This window comes from Bos taurus, chromosome 13 (assembly GCF_002263795.3).
Source record: "Bos taurus isolate L1 Dominette 01449 registration number 42190680 breed Hereford chromosome 13, ARS-UCD2.0, whole genome shotgun sequence".
In the NCBI taxonomy this organism is placed as follows: Eukaryota; Metazoa; Chordata; class Mammalia; order Artiodactyla; family Bovidae; genus Bos; species Bos taurus.
The window spans coordinates 62,123,521-62,142,238 of record NC_037340.1 but is presented as its reverse complement, the minus strand read 5'-3'; the positions used below and the strand labels follow the sequence as shown (position 1 = coordinate 62,142,238).

General features: G+C 44.8%; 1 protein-coding gene and 1 long non-coding RNA gene across 4 annotated transcripts in view; both read left to right on the top strand.

The window, feature by feature from the left end:
• The first annotated feature begins 3 nt into the window (after positions 1-3).
• Positions 4-8,467, top strand: LOC112449325 (uncharacterized). The gene is made up of 3 exons (XR_003037870.2): positions 4-1,094; positions 1,304-1,486; positions 8,096-8,467. It is a non-coding gene; the product is annotated as an uncharacterized lncRNA (long non-coding RNA).
• Positions 8,468-11,636: 3,169 nt separating this feature from the next.
• The window catches only part of COMMD7 (COMM domain containing 7), a 28,183-nt gene continuing 21,101 nt past the window's right edge, over positions 11,637-18,718 (top strand). For 2 of the 3 annotated variants that reach the window (XM_005214689.5, XM_005214690.5), the window contains exon 1: positions 11,637-11,786. In XM_005214689.5, the coding sequence (XP_005214746.1) occupies positions 11,703-11,786 (84 nt within the window). In that variant the 5' untranslated portion in view covers positions 11,637-11,702. The remainder of the gene's footprint in view (positions 11,787-18,718) is intronic. The other variant, NM_001035291.1, reaches the window with a different exon arrangement.

Here is an 18,718-nt window from a genome sequence, read left to right as displayed (position 1 = left end):
ATCGCTCCGGAGCCTCCCCTCCGCCCCTCCTCCACAGGCGCCGCCTCTCGCCCCCCCACCCCCACACACACACTGGTCGGTTAAATCTCCACCCGGATAACAGGCGCGTCTTGGGGACCCCGCAGACGTCGCCCAACTCTCAAGACTCCTCCCGGGGCCCCTCTTCCCCGATCCCCACCCCGACCCAGAACACACGGGCTGGTCTGGATGCCGGGGGCCCAGAGAAGGAAGAACCCCGTCCCCCGCCCCAGAGTCACACAGCAGCCGGGTCTCCCCTTTACCCCAACTCCCAGCCGCAAGGCCACCTGGGCGCTGCGGTGCCCCCGCGGGTCAGTCAACTCGCTCTGGACCCTCGGACTAGTCCTTTCTCCCTTCCTCCCACCCTGCTGGGCCTTTGTCGGCCATCTTGAGCGGATGGGAGGGAGAGCGGAGGAGCCAAGGTAGTCAGGTCCCTGGCTGGCTTCTGGGTTACAGTCGGCATTACTTGAAGGAGAAGCCCCACTGTTAGCAGGTCTTGATGGCTTCTGCCCTTTAAGGGACATTATGTGTCAGTCGCTCGGTCGTGTCCGGCTCTGTGTGACCCCATGGACTGTAGCCCGCCAGGCTCCTCTGTCCAGGGGATTCTCCAGGCAAGAGTACTGGAGTGGGTTGCCATTTCTTTCTCCAAAAGGGGCACTGAACTATTGGAAAACAGCACTTCCTAATATTTCCCATACCTGGCATCTACACTTACTTACCTGCTTATTTTTGTGTCAATCTGCAAGGCAGGAGGCCTGGGTTCGATCCCTGGGTTGGGAAGATCCCCTAGAGGAGGGCATGGCAACCCACTTTAGTATTCTTGCCTGGAGAATCCCCATGGACAGAGGAGCCCGGTGGGCTACAGTCCATGGGGTCACAGAAGAGTCAGACATGAACGACTGAGAGACTGAGCACAGAACATTGTGTGTCTATGTATCCAACTGTGAGAGCAGTGTCTCAGTATGTCTTAGCACACAGTAGATGCCAAATAAATGTTGAATGAATGAGAGCAAATGAATGATGACACGATGGGCTGCAAAGGCCCTAGCTGAGCTGGTTCCTGCCTGCCTTCCCAGGTACCGCCTATCCTCACCCCTCCCCTCACTTCACTCTAATCTTCTAATCTTTGCTGTTCCTCAAATACATCAAGCTTGGTTCTGGGTGTTCTTTTTCCAGATCTCTGTACCATTCAGTTCTCTCCCAAAGTGTCACCTTCTGGACAGACTTTTCTGACCAAGCAACCTGAATAGTCCCCTCCTTCACTCCTATTTCATTCTCTCTGTAGCACGTATAGCTATTTGATGTTGGAAGTGTGAAAGTGAGATGGGCTCAGTGACCAGGCAAGCCTCATGTAAATGAGTGGCAGGAACTCCTTGACCTTCTGGCACAAACATCCAAAACTGGGTTCCAGTCAGTTGGTGCAAGAAGATCTCTGAAGAGGGCCTGCCGCTTGTTCTCACCATCTGGGGTAAGTCTTCAGAGGAAAGAAATTATATATGAAGCTGGTGGGTCTGTGGGGAGGGCTGCTGGGTCTCTGTTTTCTGATCCATAAGCTCTAAGACCTCCATGGGTCAAAGGATGTCTGTATACCACCAGGAATGCCTGGAAGGTATAGTAAAGATGACAAAGAGTAGGGTTCGGGGGGGACATGGCAGACATTTCTGGGGACATCAAAGTGCCTAACTCCAGGAAGAAAAACAGACAAGGTCTGAATAAGCAAGTGGTCTCTGTCCTGTCATTTGGAAAGGAAGTGAAACAAAAATGGCATGTTTCCCTGTGGCACAGAACTTTGTCGTTTCCAAAGTTCATTGGTCATATTCACTACCTCCTTTGAGCCTCTCAGCCACTCCACGAGAAATCAAGGCAGGGAGAATTGGGTGCTCATTTCAGATTAGGTGACTGAGGCCCAGAGACTAGAAGGACTTATGTGAAGTGAGTCAACCATGTAGCCTGACTTTGAGCACCTGCTATGTGGCAGCTACCTGACTAGGAATTCAGAAGGGAAGGTTCAGAGCTTACCTGATGGTTGGGGAGGGTGGCTAAATCTGGGAAGAAGATAAAATGGAGGCTGGAATGATGTAGCCAGGGGAAGACCCAGGTCAGGATCCAGCTTGGCATGTGGGAGGGACAGACAGGAAGCCAATGTGGCCAGGGCACAGGGAGTAAGGAGGGAAAAAGTAACAGGGGCCAAGCCATGGTGGATATGTCCCCATTTAAGCCATGTTCTGACTCATGTTTAAAACACACCTGAGTAGGATTTCAGATTTTCCTCTGGTTGCATACTGGTGCAACAGTGTTTACTTAAAAATTTACTGTGACACATCACAATCATTATAATCATGATGCCAATCAATATTTATTAAGGATACAACAAAAATTCTGTGATTAAAGTACATTTGTTATCAAAAAGATATATAGATAGATAGATAAGAGGGAGTACTCTGGTGGTCCAGTGGTTAGAAAGCCGTGCTTCCAGTGCCTTGGCCTGGGTTCAATCCCTGCTCCTAGAATTGAGATCGTGCAAGCCAAGAGGCATGGTCAAAAAAATAAACAACAACAAAATAACATAAAGAGAATACTCTTAGGAAATAAACAGGAAAGTATTAAGCATAAATGGGCATAATGTTATCACCAAGTTGCCTATAAAATGGTTCAGAAACAATAATATGCATATATATGGCAGAGGGAGAATGGATAGAAAATGGGGCAAAAATGTAAACAAATGGAAAATCTGGTTAAAAAGACATTCTTGAGTTCCTTATGCTAGTCTTACAAGTTGTCTGTAAATTAGGAACTATCTCAAATTTTAAAAACCTCCTCCTAAAAAAATTAACATTAAAAAGAAAAAAATACACATGCATTATTACACCCTTAATGCCCTCATGCTAATAAATCAACCGATGATGGATTTTTGCCTGTGTTGAGATTAAATATTCTATATGTGTGGGATTATACCATCCTCTTTTCAGCTCTTAGAGCAGCTGCAGCTTTTCAATAACACATGAAAGTGTCTAATGCCCAGTAGGCTCTCCGTATATGGTCGGTATTTTTTTTAATATTATTTTTATTTATTTAGCTATTTGGCTGCACCAGGTCTTAGTTGCGGCATGCGGGATCTAGTTCCCTGATCAAGGATGGAACCCGGGCCCTCTGTATTGGGAGCTCGAAGTCTTAGCCATTGGACCACCAAGGAAGTCCCTGTGGTCGGTATTTTTATGAGCAAGTAACTTCAACTCTGTGTGCCTTAATTTCTTCACCTGTAAATGAAAGTAGTAATTCCTTCACAGGGTTGTTGGGAGATCTGTATGGGTTAATACATGGAAGGCATTTTGAACATATAAACTACCATAAAAGTGCTTGTTAAATTAAAAAACTACCTTGTTATTAATGATGAGTATGTGCTACACTGGGCCCCTGGCTGGTACAGAGATGAACATCCACCCTTCCTCCTCAGGGTGACACAACCCAGTCCCTTAGGCTCCCAGCTGCTGAGGCCAGCCCAGTTCACCTCTACAAGCGGAATCTAGTAGGATGAGCTCCATCTTACAGACAAAACTCTGCGTAGTGAGGCAGTTAGGCTGAGCCACAGCTGGTGGGTGGCAGCTCAGGACTAGACTCCCAGCTCAACCCCCACTCGCTGTGACCCCCCCCCACCCCCACTCCTCGAGTGCTATGCTAAGGAGTTTGAGCCTCAGTCTTCTTCCCCTTCTAATTGGAATAATAATAATAGTGATGCCTACTTCCAGGAGTGACTGCAGGGATTTCACAGAGCCCATGTATGTGAAAGAACCCCATTGAAAAGTACTCAGTCTTAATTGTAGTGTCATTAGAGGCCACGTTCATTTGCAAAGTGGGTTCCTTACCTTCCCTTTTCAACAGGAACACCCAGACTTCTGCCCTTGTTGACTTGCTACCAGAGAGCTCCTAGACATTTTCAGTTTTAAGAATTACTGTTAAATTGTCACAAGTGACTTGACTATATAACAATTTATTAATTATTTTTATAATGTTCCAACATTTTATTATGAAAATGTTCAAGTATTCAATGAAGTTGAAAGAGATTATGAAGAACACTCTTATACTCACCGAGCTTCCCTCGTGGCTCAGCTGGTAAAGAATCCGCCTGCGATGCAGAGACCTGGGTTCAATCCCTGGGTTGGGAAGATCCCTTGGAGAAGGGAAAGGCTACCCACCCCAGTATTCTGGCCTGAAGAATTCCTTTGACTGTATAGTTTCTATGGGGGTCGCAAAGAGTCAGACAAGACTGAGTGACTTTCACTTTCACTTATATCCACCACCCAGCTTACACATCTATACTTTTATCCATCTTACTTTTAGAAGCATTTCAAAATATAAGTTGCAGACATCAGTGTACTTCCTCTAAATATTTCAACCTGCATATCACTAACTGGAGTTTATTTTTGTTTACAGTTGCTTTGTCTCCAAGGTAAATTTTACACACACTGATACACAGAAATCTCAGATGTACATTTGCTGAACATTCATACACACACACACATGCACGCATGCCTGTGTAACCCATCCCCTATCAAGATATAGAACATCACCATCTGATATGTAGTAATAATAACAATTGTTGTTGAGGGATTGGAAAGGAAGGATTCTACTTCCTGAGTTTGCTCCGGATCTGGACTCTGCCTCCTCTTTTATTTCAGGATAAGCATTGAAGGGATGGAATCCCCTTGTCCAGACCTGCCCTTATCTCTTCTGGGCAGGCCCTTTCCCTCCAATCTGCAGGAAGTCCATATACACAGGGTGGCAATAACCCTGCCTGCAGGCTGGGCTTTGGAAAGTGACTGTGAGTTGTGGAGTAGTGGGAAAAGACTGGGTGACATGCTTAGGGCCCCAGGACTTCCATCGGGTTGTTTAAGTCATCTGTTCAAGGCCTGAGGACTCTGCTTAACTTTCATTTGTCTGCTCATGCCTGGCTTCTTTTACCCCTATCCTCACTGAACCTGCCCACAAGTTCCTACTCTCTTCCTGGCATTTATCCAGGAAGTGACTCTTGGATAAATGTGACCCTTGGATAAAAAGTGACTCTTCAAAAATACAGCATGTCTCCTCCATCAGATTGGGAGCTGCACAGAGGCAGTGCAGTAGCCTGTCTTGTTCACTGCTGTGTCCGGGGCACCTAGCACAGAGTGGCACAGAGTAGGTGCTCAATAAGTATCTGCTGCCTTGGGGGAGAATGGATACATGTATATGTATGGCTGAGTCCCTTAGCTGTCAGCCTAAAACTAACACAACATTGTTAATGGGCTATACTCCAATATAAAATAAAAAGTTAAAAAAAAAGAAAAAGAATATCTGCTACTTCAAAGAATCAGTAGGCTCCTCCAGGTTTCAGATAATCAAAGTGGTCTAGAAGAGAAAGTTCCCCAGGGACTCCTCCAAGGTTACACCCAGGTTGTGTTCACTACACCCAGCAGTAATTTGCATTGCAGCCCTAAATTGGGGCCCAAGCCAGGCATTCACTTTAAAATCATCCTGAGGAGAAAAACAAAGCAGACAATAGGGATCCAAGGCCTCATTTTCTCAGGCAAAGTGAATCCCACCTTGAATTTGAAATAAGCAGTGAGATTCCGAAAGGGTAGAGGCATTATCACCCCCACCCTCAAAACTAGGAAGTGCCAAAGGGCCCTTTAAGAAGCAAATTTCTGGAGGGGACAGTGTAAATGTCCACTGGAGCTAATGCCAAGGATCTTAAACAGGTTTAAACTTTACCCCAGGAATTCCACTTCTCAAATTTGTCTCAAGGAAAAATCTTGAGATTTATTAGAGAAATATTATTAAACAGACAAATAAGTATTAATACATCACCACATCCTATATAAAAGTAAAAAAACTGGAACTGTCCTGGGAGTCTAACAGTAGATTGTTTGCATTCATTTACATGCATAAGGATAAACTAAAAGTGGAACGACTCTTCTTCCTTGGTCCACAGGATCGCAAAGAGACAGACACAACTCAAGTAACAGCATGCACGCATGCACCCCTGGCTTCCAGCAAGCTCAGAGCCCATTTAAAAACTAATCAGTAATGCCTCCACGGACCCATGTGTTCGTGAATTTGCTTCCTACCTGGTCCTGATTTACTATCTTTCTATTTTTTAAATCTTCCTATTTTAAGCTCTTCATTTCCTCTGCCCTTAATAGCCTCCCAACCAGGGCATTTTTGTCTAGCTCACTGCTTTGTCCCAGCATCCAGCACCATGCTGCATAATAGGTGTTCAATAAAGACGTGTCCCATGAATGGACAAACGTATTCACAAAACTGACTCCAAATCTTCCTGGGCGTTTGGCAAATCCTTCCCAAATGGAAGCTGCTGACCCAGTGAGAATTCCCTAGTTGTCCAGTGGGTAGGGCTTGGCCCTTTCACTGCCAGAGTCCAGGTTCAATCCCTGGTCACAGGGAATGAGTGGCCTGACCAAAAAAAAAAAAGGTACCGACCCAGCAATTCCATTCATTAGAGAACAACTATCTGTATATGTAAGAATGTCCCCTCTAGCTTTGTTCGTAAGTTTGTAATAGTGCAAACGTGGATAAACCGTAAGTGTCCATCAGTAGGAGCCTGGTTAGATCAGGTGGGATTTATCCAGGCTATACAGCTATTATAAAGGAAATAGCAAGTCTGTAAATGCTGATGTGGAGGGAACTGCAAGATGTACTGCTAAGTGAAAAGGCAAGATGCTAAGTGCTATAAACTGTGTGTGTGTATGTGTGTGTGTGTTTAGTCGCTAAGCTGTGACTCTTGTGATCCCATGGACTATATAGCCCAGCAGGCTCCTCTGTCCATGGGATTTCCCAGGCCAGAATACCAGAGTGGGTTGCCTGGTATTCTGGTATTCTGATTCTTTACCACTGCACCACCTAGCAAGCTCTGTATATATGAGTCCATGGTTCAAAAAAATACATATGGAGAAAGAATTCTATTAGGCCATTCCAGAAGGATCCTGAGAACACCTTTGGGAGGTTTCAACCTCAGTCCTACCCTTAATCAGCAATGTCCTTGATTAGCTCCTTTCTTCTCTAAGTGTATCCCCCCTTCTACAAAAAAAAAAAAAAAGACCAAGGTTAAGTTAAGACCTCCTGGTAGGGTTACTGAGAGGATTAAGGAAGAAAATGCATAAATGCCAGGCACCTCTCCCAGAATGAATACTCAAAGATATATTAGTTAAAATAGAAAATAATTTATCATGTGACAGGATGTGAGAAAAATTCCTTTAAAATATATTCTGTAAATAAACTGAAATTCACAAAACAGTTGCGAGCATAATACAAAGAATCCATGTATATTCTTTACCCAGTCACCAACTGTTAACATTTGACATATTTGCACTATCCCCTCCTCATTTCTTTTCTTCAGTCACTTCATCCCTCTTTACCTTAATACATTCAGCTTGTATTAAGAAAAAAAAGACATTTCTTACATAAATCAAACACAAAGATCAAATACAGGAAATTAAACATTGATACAATATTATTATGCAATCTATAAGTTGTATTCAAATGTTATCAATTGTCTCAATAATGTCATTTTTAAAAACTATGGTTAAAAGAAAAGCACATCACATAAAATTTACCATCTTCTTTCATTCTTTTAAAATACTTTTTGGCTGTGCCATTCAGCTTGTGAGATCTTAGTTCCCCAACCAGGGACTGACCCCAGGCCCTTGGCAGTGAAAGCTTGGAGTCCTAACCACTGGAGCACCAGGAAACTCCCTTAGCCATGTCTATGTGTACAGTTCAGTAGTAGTAAGGATATTCGCATTGTTGTGCCAATAATATCTTTTATAGCAATCGTTTACCTCCATCCAGGATCTTACATTGCATTCATGTAGTCACTTTGTCTTTTTCAGTGTCTTTTAATATGGAAAAATTCCTTCACCTTCCTTTGTTGATGACTTTAATAACTTAGGTGTTTTGAAGAGTCTAGGGTAACTGTAATCTTGTGGCTTTTGTTACATGTTTTTATAATAAAGAAGATAATATTGAAAGTATGATGAGGATAATCACCAATGGAAACATAAAAATATCCATAGCATTTTCCCCCTAGGTTTTGGCAGAAGGAGGATCTGGAGTTTGTTCCTTCTGTTAAAATGCAGGATCCCTGTGGTGATGGAGATGTTCTGTATCTTTGCACCAACGTCAGTATCCGGCTTGGGAGATTTCACTCTAGCTTTGCAAGATGGGATCTGTGCACAGAAACTCGAAAAAGAATACAGTGGTCTCTCTCCATGATTTCTTACAAGTGCAAGTAAATCTACAATTATGTCAAAATAAAAAGTTTAATTAAAAAAAAAAAAAAGATGTCTTTTGACATATCAGAGCCTAAAGTGTCAACCATTCTCCTGGGGAGAACCTAGCCCCTTGGTGAAATTCCCAGCAGGAATCCTCTAGCCTGAGAAAGGACTTCTTAATGAACCCCTTTCACTTGCAGGGGTGGGGGTTGGGGGCCTCCTTTGCCCTCTGCGGGGACATTTTAAAGTGAATGGAGGGAGCTAGGTCCCTCATTAAGGCTGAAATGGGAGCTGCTGGGGGCGGGGGTTCTCTAGAAGGAGGCTTGGCCCCAGGTCTGCATTTCCTGCTACAAACTTACCTCATTAATAGTGATCACCACTCCTTTCTGTCTGAGTGGGTTGTGAAGGATACCATTGGAAAGATAATTTTTATCTATTGTCTTTGTTAGTTGCCAAGTTCTTAATAAAATTGAAAAATTGTAAAGACCTGAACGGGCAACCAATGGGGATTCCTTACGGGCATCATTATATTCTCACTCAGTAGAATATTATGCCGCGTTTTATGATGATGTTTTTGTAGCATTTATAATTGAAACCAAGATGCTGTTGTGTGAGACTTTGAGGTTTCTCTTAGAGGACTTGGAATTCTCAGGGCTGAGAGATGTGGGTTAGGGAAGCAGGGTCCTCTTCAGGGAAATGAGCCTGCTGCCAGGCTTCTGTTCAGGCTGAAATGCTAATTTCCGGGTGTTCTCAATCATTGTCTAGCCTGTCCCTTACTTGAAAATTTGTCATCCTAGCACTATTTTGAACCCTGAACGTCTGAACATAATACCCTTGACCTTCTAGGAATTTCTCCTCAAGGAATAATCAGATGTGAAAAATGAATTGTGTACAGGATGCTTATTGCCAAGTTCTTTTTATAAGATTCAAAAGTTGGAGTACTATTCCTAACAAGCTTTTGCTGAGCACTTACTGAATGGGCCAGTTGCTGTGCTAAGTGTTTTACAAGCATTATCTCATTTCATCTTTTCTAGTAGGTTCTACTATTGTCTCCATTTGTACAAATGGAAAAAGAAGTGGAAGCACAGAAAGGTTAGTAATTTGCTCAAGACAACATAATTAGTAAACAGAGGAGACAGATGTGTAAATGACAGCAGAAACACAATGTGATAAACATTAAAACAGAAATAAAATGAGGGACAAGACATAGACAATTGAAAGTATGATTGAAGGTATTTGAATTGAAAGTATTTGAAGTAAGTCAAAGTATGATTAAATATCATACAAGGTGTGTCTTTGGGTGCTTAAAATAAAGCCCAGCATGTGGTGGGCATTTTAAAACAGTGATTATTTGTACCTCAAACTTGAATGTGATCAGGAGTCACCTGGGGATTTAGTTTAAAATGCTGGGTCAGCAGGTCTGGGGTAAGCCTGGGAATCTGCATTTCCACCCTGCTCCAGGTGATGTCCTAGCTGCTGCTGCAAGGACCACACTCTGAGTACCAGAGATTAAATAGCTTGGCAAAGTGGGAGAGCCCAGAATATGTAAAAAACGAAACAAATCACAGAAGCCCCAGTGACCTGTGAAGTAGAAAAAGACTGGAAAACAATACAATTACCGTCTCACCTACGGTTTTGGGCTGCAATTTCAAGTGAATTTCTTTCCGTTTATCTATTTTCTGTCACATTCAATTCCACGAATATTTATTGAGTGCCTCAGCACCAGCCACTGTGAGAGCAGAAATGAAGGAAATCTAGTGGTTTCCGCAAGGTTCTTTTTTTTTTTTTTCAAGTTAAAAATAATTTAAAGAAACATACTTAAAATGGGAGCATTTCATTGTATATAAATTATATCTGAAAAAAGTTGATTTAATACTCAAAGATATGAATAAATATAAGGCCCTGACAGGGATCATTTTTAATAGGTTAAGACTATTTTAAAATTAAAATTCCTGGACGGTGAGTCAGGGGGTCTGAGCTCAGTCCCTGTCTGTCAGTAACTTGAAGGTTTACTCTCTTCCAGGTACTTCGGACTTGGACAGGTGCCCTGTATACATTCTCAAAGCACTTTGTACCTCTTGGCATCAGTTAATAATTTCACACATGTGTGATTTTTCACGTGTGTGTCTATCTCCCAGATTACACTCTGACTTCTTCTAGACCATACACTACATCTGATTTTGTCACTGTGGAGTCCCAGCACCTGTCAGGACATGTGCCCCAGGGGTGGCACTCACTCAGATTATCTGTTGAATGAATGCATGAAGGAGTGTTGTTCATACCTTTCCAGAAGGGATTTTTGGGGGAAGGGTAGAGGAATGCCAGTCTTCCCCACACTCCCCCACCCAGGTTTCTAGGCACCCACTCCCTACTCTCAAGTCTGAGCTAAGAGGCAGGTGAAGATGCTTCTGGGCTTTGGTGTCCGGACCTAGATTCCAGGGAGCATGCCTTGGTTTTCTCATCTGTCCAATGGGGATCAGGTAATATCTGGGACTTCAAGGGATCCTTGGGAAGAGAACATGGGGATTACAGTGTTTCAAGGGCTGCAGTGATTGTCACTGGCCCCCAAATCTCCCCTCCACCAATCTGACCATCTTCCTCTTCTGTGGGTCAGTTTCTTCCACGCCAGAGTTTCCCCAAGTGCGGTCTTTGGGAAGATGTTGGAAATGGAAAATTCTCAGGATCCATCCCAGGCTTTTCTAAGCAGAGCCTTTGGAGGTGGGTCCCAGCAATTGGCATTATAGCAAGCCCTCCAGATGACGCTGGTGCAAGCCCAAGTTTGAGATTTTATGGCTTTGCTCTGCTCTGACCCAAGCTCTCTCAGGGACACTGGGCCTGTCTGTTCACTTTTCTATTGCCAGTGCCTGGCATCTAAGAGGAGGCATGCACTGAATACATGCAGAATGCATCATAACGATGATAATGATAGCAGATAGCGATTGATTGAAGACCTTCTGTGTGCTAGGCTATCTTCTGAATATTTTAGGAGAGTTAGCTCATTTAAGGCGCCACCCCCGCGATCGTTTACACGGAGAGTGAAACAAGTTTACACCCCAGCGATCGTTTACACGGAGAGTGAAGCGGGCAAGCGCAGTGCCCAGGGGTCATCCAGCGGCGGCGGGAGACCCCGCTGGGAGTCCGGGTCTCACCGATTTGCTGCTCAGGGTCCTGGCCTGGGCACAGCGACTGCTGGTATCCTGGGCTCCCCCAGGGCGGCCCTGCCCCGCCCCACACGGGGTCTGCGCGCGAGTGCGCGGCTCGGCCAGGGCGCCCCCGCGGACCCGCCCGGGGGGAGCGCTGCGGCGGCGGCGCCCGCAGCCGGTGGCGAAAGTGCGGCTGCGGAAGCGCGGCCACTCCGGCCGCGCGAAGGAGGAAGTCGGGGGAGGCGCGGGAGCCGGGGGCCTGCGGGGCCGGGCGGACGCCATGGGCCGGCTGCACTGCACACAGGACCCCGTGCCCGAGGCCGTGGGCGGCGACATGCAGCAGCTGAACCAGCTGAGCGCTCAGGTGGGCCCGGCGGCCGCGGCGCGGGGCCGGGGCGGTTCCGGGGGAGGGGAGGAGGGTTAGGCCGCGGCAGGCCGCTGTGCGAGCCTGGCTGGGGGGTGGTGGGTTCGGAGAAGGGCTTAGGGGAGTTAGGGTCTCAGGCCAGTTTTGAGGGCCGGGCGATTAAGGGAGGCCTGAGGCCAAGCTGAAGGGCCCCAGGGAAACCTCGGCGGCCAAGAAATGGTACGAGGAGACTTCCGAGGGTCCTGGGGAGGAGGAGAGTTTGCAGGATCCCGGAAGAAGGGCTGAGGGGAGTCTTGATGTGGCTGAAAGCAGTTTAAAGTAACGCAGTAAGGGCTTTGGGAGGCCGATGGAGTTTGGGGGAGCTGTGGAATTTGGTGGGTCAGGTGAGGGACTGAGACGTTTAGTAGGAAGACGGGGGGAGGGGGGTTTTGGGGGAGACTGAGGAGGGTCTTAACATCTCAAGGGGGCAGAAGCTGCCTGGAGTGGGGCACGTCATCTGAGAATGGGATGTGGGTGCAGGTAATAGCCAAGCCAGAGTGGCTCTGTGGGCAGGCTGGTGATGACATCCTCTCCTCATCCCCACCCCCACCCCCCAGTTAAGGGAGATAATGGTAGTCCATGGCAGCCCTCTCCAGGATTCTTGCCTGGAGAATCCCCATGGACAAAGGAGCCTGGCGGTGGCTACCGTCCATGGGCTCACAAAGAGTCTGACACGACTAAGCACAGCACAGCACAGCACTTGGAGTCCCCAAGGAAAGAACCATGTACCCTATACAGTGGAGGGCAGGTCCTTGATGATAGTGGAGCTGTCAAAGGCTTCTTCTCACTCCTCAGGCTGCAGGTGCCAGCCAGTCAACCTTGAAGGCTTCCTGCTCCTGTGTTGTTTGGGATGTCCCTTTCCTACCACCAAGGCAGCCAAATTAAGCAAGTTAAAATGACAGGTCTCAGGATCACTGCAAGGGTACATCTGTTCCCCCCACCGTGTTGTAACTTCCCAGGAGGTGGGGCCACTCTCTGTCGTCTCAGCATCCTCACGACTTGGTGTTTTCTCATAAAGGAACACTAACTGTGATGGCAGTCGTGTTCTACGGCCGTGGTGTCCGAGAGAAATAAACTACAAGCCACAGGCCTACTTTTACATTTTATAGTAGCCACATTTAAAAACTAAAAAGAAAGAGGAAATGAATTTAATGTGTTTTCTTTAACCCACTCTATCAAAGTATTATCATTTCCATGTGTAACCCACATAAAAAAATAGCGATGAGATGTTTCACTTTTTTTGGTACTAAGGTTTTTGATTCTAGTCTGTATTTTAAAGCACATCTCAAATTGGATTAGCGTTGTTTTTTTTTTGGATTAGCCTTTTTCAAGAGCTCAATATGGTTAGTGACCATTGTACTGCATAGCACAGTTTTAAGTGCTTTTATGTGTATTGAGTCACTGAGTTCTTGCAACTACCCTAGGAGTCAGGTACTATTACCATTCCCATTTTACAGATAAGAAAAAATGGTTTAGGGAAATAATTTGAGCAGTTTAAGGCAATTTAAGAGTGCTGTGAAAGTGCTGCACTCAATATGCCAGCAAATCTGGAAGACTCAGCAGTGGCCACAGGACTGGAAAAGGTCAGTTTTCATTCCAATCCCAAAGAAAGGCAATGCCAAAGAATGCTCAAACTACCACACAATTGCACTCATCTCACACACTAGTAAAGTAATGCTCAAAATTCTCCAAGCCAGGCTTCAGCAATATGTGAACCGTGAACTTCCTGATGTTCAAGCTGGTTTTACAAAAGGCAGAGGAACCAGAGATCAAATTGCAACATCTGCTGGATCATGGAAAAAGCAACAGAGTTCCAGAAAAACATCTATTTCTGCTTTATTGACTATGCCAAAGCCTTTGACTGTGTGGATCACAATAAACTGTGGAAAATTCTGAAAGAGATGGAAATACCAGACCACCTGATCCTGCCTCTTGAGAAATTTGTATGCAGGTCAGGAAGCAACAGTTGGAACTGGACATGGAACAACAGACTGGTTCCAAATAGGAAAAGGAGTCCGTCAAGGCTGTATATTGTCACCCTGCTTATTTAACTTATATGCAGAGTACATCGTGAGAAATACTGGGCTGGAGGAAGCACAAGCTGGAATCAAGATTGCCGGGAGAAATATCAATAACCTCAGATATGCAGATGACACCACGCTTACAGCAGAAAGTAAAGAAGAACTAAAAAGCCTCTTGATGAAAGTGAAAGAAGAGAATGAAAAAGTTGGCTTAAAGCTCAACATTCAGAAAAGATCATGGCATCCGGTCCCAACACTTCATGGCAAATAGATGGGGAAACAGTGGCTGACTTTATTTTTCTGGGCTCCAAATCACTGCAGATGGTGACTGCAGCCATGAAATTAAAAGACGCTTACTCCTTGGAAGGAAAGTTATGACCAACCTAGATAGCATAGTCAAAAGCAGAGACATTACTTTGCCAACAAAGTTCCGTCTAGTCAAGGCTATGGTTTTCCCAGTGGTCATGTATGGAGTGAGAGTTGGACTATAAAGAAAGCTGAGCACCGACGAATTGATGCTTTTGAACTCTGGTGTTGGAGAAAACTGTTGAGAGTCCTTTGGACTGTAAGGAGATCCAACCAGTCCATTCTAAAGGAGATCAGTCCTGGGTGTTCATTGGTAGGACTGATTTTGAAGCTGAAACTCCAATATTTTGGCCACCTGATGCGAAGAGCTGACTCGTTTGAAAAGACCCTGATGCTGGGAAAGATTGAGCGCAGGAGGAGAAGGGGACGACACAGGATGAAATGGTTGGATGGCATCACTGACTCAATGAACATGAGTTTCGGTGAACTCCGGGAGTTGGTGATGGACAGGGGGACCTGGCGTGCTGCAGTTTATGGGGTCGCAAAGAGTTGGACACAACTCAGTGAATGAACTGAACTGAACTGAACTTAAGGGCAGGCAGCCCTTATTGAAGTCCTTTGGGCCGTTTTCACCCCTTTTCTTGGGTGATCAGACTTCTCTGAGTAGCCAGTCTATTAGCTGGCTTTCTTTAGCCAGCTATTCTGGCAATTTCTATCAGCTATTGCTGCTGCTGCTAAGTCACTTCTGTTGTGTCCGACTCTGTGCGACCCCATAGATGGCAGCCCACCAGGCTCCCCCGTCCCTGGGATTCTCCAGGCAAGAACACTGGGGTGGGTTGCCATTTCCTTCTCCAATGCATGAAAGTGAAAAGTGAAAGTGAAGCTGCTGAGTTGTGTCCGACCCTCAGTGACCCCATGGACTGCAGCCTTCCAGGCTCCTCTGTCCATGGGATTTTCCAGGCAAGAGTACTGGAGTGTGGTGCCATTGCCTTCTCAGTCTATTAGCTATTAGCTATTTCTTTTAGCTATTACTTTCATTAGCTTTTTACTTGAGACCTAGGCCTCAAGGAGGAAGAGAATCATTTTGTTAATGTCGGCATCACTATTTATTGCTTATTTGATACATATTTATCTGAATGCCTACTATGCACCAGTTCAGTTCAGTTCAGTTGCTCAGTCGTGTCCGACTCTTTGCGACCCCATGAATCGCAGCACGCCAGGCCTCCCTGTCCATCACCAGCTCCTGGAGTTCACCCAGACTCACGTCCATCAAGTCAGTGATGCCATCCAGCCATCTCATCCTCTGTTGTTCCTTTCTCCTCCTGCCCCCAATCCCTCCCAGCATCAGGGTCTTTTCCAATGAGTCAACTCTTCGCATGAGGTGGCCAAAGTACTGGAGTTTCAGCTTTAGCATCATTCCTTCCAAAGAAATCCCAGGGCTGATCTCCTTCAGAATGGACTGGCTGGATCTCCTTGCAGTCTAAGGGACTCTCAAGAGTCTTCTCCAACACCACAGTTCAAAAGCATCAATTCTTCAGCGCTCAGCCTTCTTCACAGTCCAACTCTCACATCCATACATGACCACAGGAAAAACCATAGCCTTGACTAGATGAACCTTTGTTGGCAAAGTAATATCTCTGCTTTTGAATATGCTATCTAGGTTGGTCATAACTTTCCTTCCAAGGAGTAAGTGTCTTTTAATTTCATGGCTGCAGTCACCATCTGCAGTGATTTTGGAGCCCAGAAAAATAAACTCTGACACTGTTTCCCCATCTATTTGCCATGAAGTGATGGGACCGGATGCCGTGATCTTCGTTTTCTGAATGTTGAGCTTTAAGCCAACTTTTTCACTCTCCACTTTCACTTTCGTCAAGAGGCTGTTCAGTTCCTTTTCACTTTCTACCATAAGGGTGGTGTCATCTGCATATCTGAGGTTATTGATATTTCTCCCGGCAATCTTGATTCCAGCTTGTGTTTCTTCCAGCCCAGTGTTTCTCATGATGTACTGTGCATATAAGTTAAATAAGCAGGGTGACAATATACAGCCTTGACGGACTCCTTTTCCTATTTGGAACCAGTCTGTTGTTCCATGTCCAGTTCCAACTGTTGCTTCCTGACTTGCATACAAATTTCTCAAGAGGCAGATCAGGTGGTCTGGGATTTCCATCTCTTTCAGAATTTTCCACAGTTTATTGTGATCCACACAGTCAAAGGCTTTGGCATAGTCAATAAAGCAGAAATAGATGTTTTTCTAGAACTCTGTTGCTTTTTCCATGATCCAGCAGATGTTGCAATTTGATCTCTGGTTCCTCTGCCTTTTGTAAAACCAGCTTGAACATCAGGAAGTTCACGGTTCACATATTGCTGAAGCCTGGCTTGGAGAATTTTGAGCATTACTTTACTAGTGTGTGAGATGAGTGCAATTGTGTGGTAGTTTGAGCATTCTTTGGCATTGCCTTTCTTTGGGATTGGAATGAAAACTGACCTTTTCCAGTCCTGTGGCCACTGCTGAGTCTTCCAGATTTGCTGGCATATTGAGTGCAGCAGTTTCACAGCATCATCTTCCAGAATTTGAAATAGCTCAACTGGAATTCCATCACCTGCACTACCTTTGTTCGTAGTGATGCTTTCTAAGGCCCACTTGACTTCACATTCCAGCATGTCTGGCTCTAGATCAGTGATCACACCATCATGATTATCTGGGTCGTGAAGATCTTTTTTGTACAGTTCTTCTGTGTATTCTTGCCATCTCTTCTTAATATCTTCTGCTTCTGTTAGGTCCACACCATTTCTATCCTTTATCGAGCCCATTTTTGCATGAAATGTTCCCTTGGTATCTCTAATTTTCTTGAAGAGATCCCTAGTCTTTCCCATTCTGTTGTTTTCCTCTATTTCTTTGCATTGATCGCTGAAGAAGGTTTTCTTATCTCTTCTTGCTATTCTTTGGAACTCTGCATTCAGATGCTTATATCTTTCCTTTTCTCCTTTGCTTTTTGCTTCTCTTCTTTTCACAGCTATTTGTAAGGTCTCCCCAGATAGCCATTTTGCTTTTTTGCATTTCCTTTCCACAGGGATGGTCTTGATCCCTGTCTCCTGTACGGTGTCACGAACCTCATTCCATAGTTCATCAGGCAGTCTATCTATCAGATCTAGGCCCTTAAATCTATTTCTCACTTCCACTGTATAATCATAAATAGCCGCTAAACCCAGTAAAGTTTACAAAGTCTTGATGAATGAGGCCTGTTGTGCTAGGGAAGTTGTGATCTACTGCGGCAGGTCAGAAAATGGTGACACAGTACATTATTATGTGAATCTGCATGTTTTCTGTGATGCTGTGATCAGTTCTAGGTAACATGGAGCCTTGAGAGTAGGTAGGATTAAAAGAATCATTTTTAGCATGGTTATCAGAGGAAATTCAGAAAAAATATAAAGAAGGAAACAAATGGTCAACAATCTCTCACTTAGCAGCATACAAGTTTAGAAAATTCAGACAGTAGTGAAAGATACAAAGTTAAAATAAAAATACCTATTTCTCTTGTCTCCAGAAATCATCATTTTAATAGTTTCTCATATGTCTTTATAGAAATAAATCTGCATCTGCCATCACATTTATGGGTAAAAAAAGTTTAAAAACTTTTTTTTTTTGACAGTAAAGGCATTTTGTGATATTCCTTAAAATGGATATAGCGTAATCTAGTCCCCTGTTAATAGACACTTCAGTTGCTTTCAGTTTTTTATTTTTGTTTGTTGCTGTCAACAAACTGCCTTGTTTATGTCTGGGTTTACTTTTGGGGACATCTCTGAAGGGTATGCTTCGTGAGTGGAATTACCAGGTCAAAGGGTTTGATCGTTTGAAAAATTAGACATGGATTGCCAAATTGTAATCCAGAAAGTTTGCCCCAGTTTATCTCCTCAACAGTGTGCAGTCACGTCTGTCACTTTCCAACCCTGCTGCCATCAGACAATTAGTTTTGAAGATCTGACAAATGAAAAATGGTATCTCCTTGTTCTGCTGATTTGCATTTCTCATCTGGAATAATCTTGGGCATCTTTTCATATGTTTAACTGGTGAGAATTCGTTAAGATTTTGATTTCATGGCTAGTCATGAGCAGGTAAGCATTCCAGGGAGAGAGAGCTATGCAGGTACAAAGGCAAAGAATGGGGAAAGTGTTTAGGGAAGATTTGTTCAACAGATACTTAACTCTGCACTTACAGTAATTAAGGTTCTGTGACCCTAAGAAGGTGGAGGAGAAACCTTCTCTGTTAAGACAGGTCTGTGCTCCTTATCAAGATAGAAAATTCTAAGTGCCCCCAGGTGAGGTTCCAAGAGGGAGCCTCAGAAGTTAAGAATCTGGATAGGTCCCTTTCTTGTTGGGAGAGTCCTGGTATCTGGGCAGGGCTTTGAAGGATAAGGAGGGTTTGAAAAAGTGGAGATAGGGGTGGGGGTTGATAACAGCCTACAGATCAGAGTAGCTTGAGGCTGTTCATGGGAGGGAAGGCAGGGATGAGAACGCACAAGGAGCTCCATCCTGAGTGTTAGGCCGAGGCCTGGAAATGAAAGAGCA